This window comes from Phalaenopsis equestris, unplaced genomic scaffold (assembly GCF_001263595.1).
Source record: "Phalaenopsis equestris unplaced genomic scaffold, ASM126359v1 Scaffold000188, whole genome shotgun sequence".
NCBI lineage: Eukaryota > Viridiplantae > Streptophyta > Magnoliopsida > Asparagales > Orchidaceae > Phalaenopsis > Phalaenopsis equestris.
In genome coordinates, this window is record NW_018164630.1 from 931,578 (window position 1) to 938,517 (window position 6,940).

Genomic DNA, 6,940 nt, shown 5'->3' on the forward strand with positions numbered 1-6,940 from the left:
ACCTAACATGACCTTTTGGCGACTCTCTTCGCGGCGTATGTCGGAGAAAGCTTCACGAATTGTTGGAAGAGGTTTTGAATTCAAAATCCGTGAGCGAGTCTGGTCAAACTCAGATTTGAGGCCGAGAAGAAATTTGAAGGTGTGTTTCTGTTCTATGATTTGACGAAATATGACAGTCTTTTCCAAGGGTACACCTCGAATAGATCTAGTTGTTGTCAATACCGAGTAAGAGTATTGAAGTATTGGGTGACGGAGAGATCACCTTGACGAAAGTCATGAAGAATGGTTTCAACAGCAAATAGTTCGCTTGTATTGTCCGCACTAGAATAGGTCTCACGGGCAACATCCCAGATTTCCTTAGCCGTGCCATAGAGGAGAAAATTTTCGCCAATATCAAGTGTCATTGAGTTAACAAGTCAGGCCATAAAAATATTATTCTCGGATTTCCAAGTCTTGTATGATGGATCTGTCGTCATCGGAGCTGGAACATCACCAGTAGGTAGTCATCTTTGCCTTTTCCGCATACAAACATCATGACTGACTGCGATCATTGGAGGTAATTCAGGCCGATGAGTTTGTGATTGGTGATGAGGACAGAATTACTCTCTGAATTACTGGGCAATGGAGGCCCAGCCGCAGAGGGGTGGCTAGAAGTGACATCACTAGTGGAGGAGTGGCAGAGCAGGCATGCCGTACTTAGTCATTGAGCACGACAGGAACTGGTTATGCTCGGTCGCGGAAGAGAGCCGGCGTGGGAGATCGCGGAACTGGTTGTGCTACGGGAGAAGAGTCCACGACAGATGTCGGGATTACGGAAGATCGCGATCTGGCGTCGCCTAAGAGATCCGAACTCTCGTGGAGATGGCGGTAGAAGCACGATGAGGGAGACGATCGCGGAAGGAGCGTGGATGATCGCGGGAGACGAGCGTGGAAGCGGACGTAGACGCGGAGCCGACGTGGACGATCAGAGAGAGGCGCGATCGGTAGGAGCGGCGCTCGGATGCGGACGACAGACTAGGGCAGCGCTCGATTACGGAGAATCACGGAAGAGAAGGGCCGTGATCGAGCGGGAGCGGGAGAGAAGGGTTTTTTTTTATGGCTCTGATATCATGTGAATTTTGAATAATCTTTTTTTCACTGAATACATAGATAATTTACCTATAAATAGGTGAGTACAAGAGATAAAAGGAGGAAAGAAATCTCCCTACAATTAAGTAATTCCTATAATTATGAAATAAACATAAATACCTATAATTAAGGAATTACCATTTTTATACCACGACAAAATATAGCAAGTAGTAAATAGAATAAAGTAAATAATAATGAGCATAATTCCACAGATAATATAAAGAAATCCTTCGAATATATCTTAGGAAAAGCATAATAATGCACTCGAGTTGATGTGAACTATTATAGCATAAAAACTATGTTGAGCCAAATCATGACAAATTGCCTCGCTCCATTGTATGTACCCTAGCCACAAGGACCATCAACACTTGCAAATTTCATACGCATCAAATCTCTCCCACTTCTCATACTTGCTCCATTGCTAATATAATATCAACATCATTTTTGTAATGTTTCATTTTATAATAGTGTCCATGGGTTTCTTTTTTTAAAGCTTAATATTGTTTTGTTGAAAACTTGTATCGATTTTAAATCTTTAAACATAAATTGCATCATTACACTTAGCTTAACTTATTGAATTGTGGCCTCGTCCAAATCCTGATTTCCACCTCACTAACTACAATAATTGCAGCTGCACGTCTAACTGCCACCAGCTCTTTGTTAACTCAAGCCTTCAAGGTCTTACTACGCTAGGATATATTATTATGATACTTACTTCGATGGTCATCATGAATTACGACCACACTGTAAAATATCTAAGCTACATGCACTACATACTCTTCAACTCGTTATAATGATCCAGAAAGATACCATGTCATAAGAACACATCAACAAGAGGAAGTTGCATCTTAACTTTTAACTGGACAATGTCAAATATAGAAGGGGTCATGTGTCGCAGCCTCACCACTTCATGCATGTGCTTGGCATGCACACAAGAATGGAGACGACTAGTTCAAACTGGCACAGGAAAATTTGGATGGTGCAAAGCATAATGGGCTCAAGTTTAACCCGCTTATAGTTAATTAGATACAGCACATAAAAATCAAATAAATGATAATATTCTACAACCAGCAGGTAATCTACGTTGGCAACCAAATGGTAAAGAAATCTGCATGAGCAACAAATTGAATAGATGAAAATACAACACAAGTTGGAATAAAAAAAAAAATTGCATTGGAGCAGCAGAATTGCGTCAATTACACCAAAAGAAAACAATTAAGCATTACTAGGCGAGAGGCTTCTACAATTAGGCACTATTTGATTGCAAGATTTAAGTAGAATTTAATTTAAGTTAAATGTTTTGTACGACAAAGTCTACATCAATGTTTTAGGTTGCATCAACCCGAAATTTCTCTTTAAATACTAATTTTAAAAGAACATCCACCAAACAATTTACCAACATTTAATCAGATTAAACATAGATCGTATCAAATGATTTTTTAGGATTCAACAACTCAGGATTTCCTAAATTTGGATTTTATAATATTTAATAAATCCTGCTTAAGCCAAAGAGCCCTTGAAATCCAGTGTTTGAGACAAATCAAACAAAATAAACAAACTTCGACCCTATCAGCTTCCGTCAATCATTCATCCTCCTTTCCAATGAATCCATCGGATGGTGAAGTTTCAAGCAACGTAAATAGAAAAAGCGTTAGCACGAATCTCTAGGAGATCCAACAGACTAAGAGACAAAGAAATACGACTAGGAAGGCTCGTTGTCAGAAGATCAAAGGACCAGCTGACATAAAACCAAAGGACTCATTAGCAGAAGGCCAAGAGACCTATTTGTCTAGGTGCAACCCCCCCTAAACTGGGGCTAAAGGCCGATTGAATGCAAGCCAGCGGAACCAAAGGCCAAAGCCAATCAAATCAAGCAAAAGTATCAACCTACCTCTTGACATGACCCAATTCAAGGGGAAAGTTCAACATTCCTAGCCACCTCATGGATACTCTCATTGGGTTATGAGTTACCTATCGGATTATGGTAATTCATCCTCTGCTTCATAGCCTAGGCTCATTTTGCCAACCGGAGGTCCTGATCCAAGGATTATAAGTCAACGACCGGAGCAAGATAGTCGGCTGGAGGAACCAAGCCGACTGAGCCAAATCCTGCCGACTCAAAGTTAGTCTAGGGTCGACCGACAATATCGGCACATCATAGCCGACCAAACAATCATTACCAAACCATAGGCTTATAATTATAAAATACACAAAATACCTTGTAATGCTTCCATTAAAACAGAAGCAAACATGTAATTACACATACTATACCCTCTTCATCTATAAATAGAGAACATTTTATGAGAAATAACTAATCAACATTTCATATTATTGTTCATTATTGTGCACTTTCCTATTATTTTCACTTCCCTCTCAATATCTCTCTTTTTACCTTATGTTCTATTCCCCCCTAGGTGTGATTCACGGACAATTTCGGATTCAACAGGTAAGAAATTCAACGTTCCAAATGACTGGTTGAAGAATTACTAAGCAGCGGGAAAGAAGGGCTAACCAGTAGTTTGAGTTTGAGAGAGGTGACGTCGGACGGGTTCGTTAAAGAGGGCAGTGGATCAACGGCAGGGAGCTCATTGAGCGCTGTTCGCCAGACAGAATCCTCGTTCCGGCGTCTCCGAGGAGATGACAATGACTTGGAGTTCAGAATCCGCTGCCGGAGTCCGCCATGGAAGTCATCTCCAACAGGGAAGGACAAGGCACAACGAAGAGAAGTGGAAGAAGAAGCAGAGCAAAGCAGAGAGCATGAGATGATAGAAGAAGGAATAGGAGCAGCCATCGATTCCGACCCTCCCGACACTGTAGAAAGAAGTGATGTTCGTCGCTGAAGCGTGGCCAGCAAAGATTGAAATTTTTTACTTTATTCAACTGATAATAATAATAATTTAAAAAACATATTATCTAGAAATATATATAAATATATATATATATATATGTTCAAAATTTTATTTCAAACAAAAAATACTAGCAATCCCCTTATATTTACTTTGAAAGAAAATTTTTATCATATTTTATAAAGAAAAATATTGACGTATGACCAAAAGCTTTTGGATTAGGTTCAAGATGTGAAGCTTAAAGCTTATCGAGCCTGTTAGGCAACTCAACTAGATTAGTTTGATCATGTAACTCGATAGCTCGCTAACTGTGATTAGCACAGAGATGCTCGATAGAAGCAGTTTGGCAACTACCTTAGAAGATCCACTCTCTCAGGGACCGATTCCTTAGGAGATTAACTCTCCTAGAGGATCAGCTCATCTCATGATTGAGTTGGTCGAAAGGAGAATTACTTGAAGTGAAGTATGAGGAAAAGTATTTATAAGAAATGGTCACCAATGCAATGTGTTATTAAAATAATATTAATTATAACATTCATTTTAGAAGAGGATAAAAAAGATAGAGCAAATGTCTATTGAGATTCATGTATATTTGTAATATATAAATGAAAACCTTTATAAATAAAAGAGATTGTTATAATACATGGGATAGATCTCTGAATATTGAAAGACTTATTCATCTTTCATTCTCCCCCTAATCTTGGGTTCAAATATTTCCTTATTTAGCTCTTTCCATAGTGGTGTGTATCCACATACAAACTATGATCCAACATCCTGAAAGATGTGGTGAATATAGAGCATGTTATAAATAGGAAGATGAGCTACACAACAACAAAGAAATCTTCAACAACATGGAATGTAGTAAGGAGTTCATGGTGCAACAAATTAATGAGCTAAAAGAACAAATGATGATAGTGATAAGGGAGAGAACTTGCCTCAAGCATAAAGCCAACAATATTGATATTATTTTCCTTGTAAGATCAACAATACAACATAGATGATCACTTATAATTAGAATAAGAAAAATCTTGCCTTTTAGTCCAACGTAGAAGGATGAACGTACTATTCCAATTATGTAAGCTCCTCCCTTTTAGATTATTTAAGGGAGAGAAGGTGAGCTAAGACCGCAAGGTGATATCAGATGAAAAATGCCTTTTCTAGACATATCACCAAACTTAAAGCCCTAGAGAAGTTCAAAATTTTAGAAACTTATAGGGGTACTATTGCCCACATCATCTCATTTGAGTCCACAGTATGACACTTTGACATGTTGCTTAATTTTCATAACTCTAAGTGAATCGATGTTATTGTGGTTTAGTAACCTGTTAGGGGTGATAATTTGTCAATGCTTAGAAGCAATAGAGGAGCTTGATAACATTACTATGAATTTCCCAATAGTGATAATAATTCCTAAGAACCTTTATCACTCACTTCCATAAGGAGTTGTTAGAATTCAAAATTTTAAAATTCAAAGTCACGCACATCACACTCACTCAAGAGTTAAGAGAAGGTCATTTTTATTACACTCTTGGCTTACAATGCTTGAGAACCCTTGCCAAGTACTGTGAATGTCCAACAATTATATAGCTGTTGAAAACTGCAACTCTTTGCCTTAACACCTTTATAATGAAATGTCAAGAGTTGCATCAATGAAGAGGGGTTTTAGCCAAGCTAACTTAGATAAAAGAAGTCACCATGTAAGGCATACAATGAGGTTGAGCTTTGTGAAGCGTTAACCTAACCTCTTTCAAAAGTTAGCTCATTATTCAAGAATACTGGTTACCTATTATGACTCCCTTGTTGTCTCAATAACTGAAGTAGTAGATGTATAAAATGAAGAGTATTATTGGAAACTAACATCCAATGAAGGGTGGAAGTCATCTACATGACCTGAGAATGTATAATGTGTATCATTGTGCCTATAACTATGATACCAAGGAATGCAAATATTTGTGGAACCTAATCGAGGAGTTGGTTGGGGCTAGGAAGTCAAAGAAATTTATCATACCAAAGGCAAGATGAGGCACATGTGAAAAAAATTCAAAATGAGCCCATGCTTACATAGTTATCCACATAACTAGGGTAGTCTCAATTATTTTAGGCAAGGATGTATTTAAAGCTTCTCTCCAATTGAATATCAAGTGACTTCGATCAGAAGAGGTGAATTTGGCTAGTTAATCCTGACCACAACCGATAGATCAATCCTTATCGCCTTCACTCAAGATGAACTGCCGAGCAACAAGAATCCTTATAACGATGACATCATGATCCCTATAAAAATCATGCACTACCAAATTAGCTTCCTTCTCATAGGCAAATGGAGTTCAAGTAACATTCTTTTCAAAAGTGTCTACAATAAGATGAACTTGGGATCTTAACACCTAGTCACAACCTTGGAATTTTTATTTGTCTTATTCGAGGAAACAAAAAAGAGCCCATGTGTCATCACCCAACCAATCACTTAAGGATAAGAATAAACAAATAACCTTTATGGCCAAATTTTTGCAATTGATTCATTGGTAACATACAATGCAAAAGGTTGCCTACTCCTTAACAATTTCAAGGTAATAACTTCAACCTACCATGTCACTATAAAATTTTTAGGAGGATGAGAGGTGATCACAATTTGAGAAGATCTGGAGCAATGTCCTAATTGGTATCTGAAAGCTACAAGTAGCATATAGGAAGAGATTATGAAGCTTAATACATAAAGAGGGAACAATTTGGAGAAAATCAAATTCGTAAAGGAAATCACCACTTCAGAAGAAAAATTAGATAGGATTTTTCAGGCATAGCACTACTTTGGATGCTCAGAGTCCACAATGACATTGCCTACCAACAAATCAATGAAGATTCAAGAGCTCAACTAACAAAGCTAAAAAAGAGACCAATATCATAACTTACACTAAGCCATTTTACTAAATAGTGTAGAAGTTGTTGAGCATGATATATATATATATATATGT

At 37.9% G+C, this 6,940-nt stretch overlaps 1 protein-coding gene across 3 annotated transcripts in view; it reads right to left on the reverse strand.

Annotated features, from left to right (window-relative positions):
- The window catches only part of LOC110022413 (plastid-lipid-associated protein 6, chloroplastic), a 17,397-nt gene extending 13,419 nt beyond the window's left edge, over positions 1-3,978 (reverse strand). For all 3 annotated transcript variants that reach the window (XM_020721341.1, XM_020721340.1, XM_020721339.1), the window contains exon 1: positions 3,641-3,978. In XM_020721341.1, the coding sequence (XP_020577000.1) occupies positions 3,641-3,919 (279 nt within the window). In that variant the 5' untranslated portion in view covers positions 3,920-3,978. The remainder of the gene's footprint in view (positions 1-3,640) is intronic.
- Between the last annotated feature and the right edge of the window lie 2,962 nt (positions 3,979-6,940).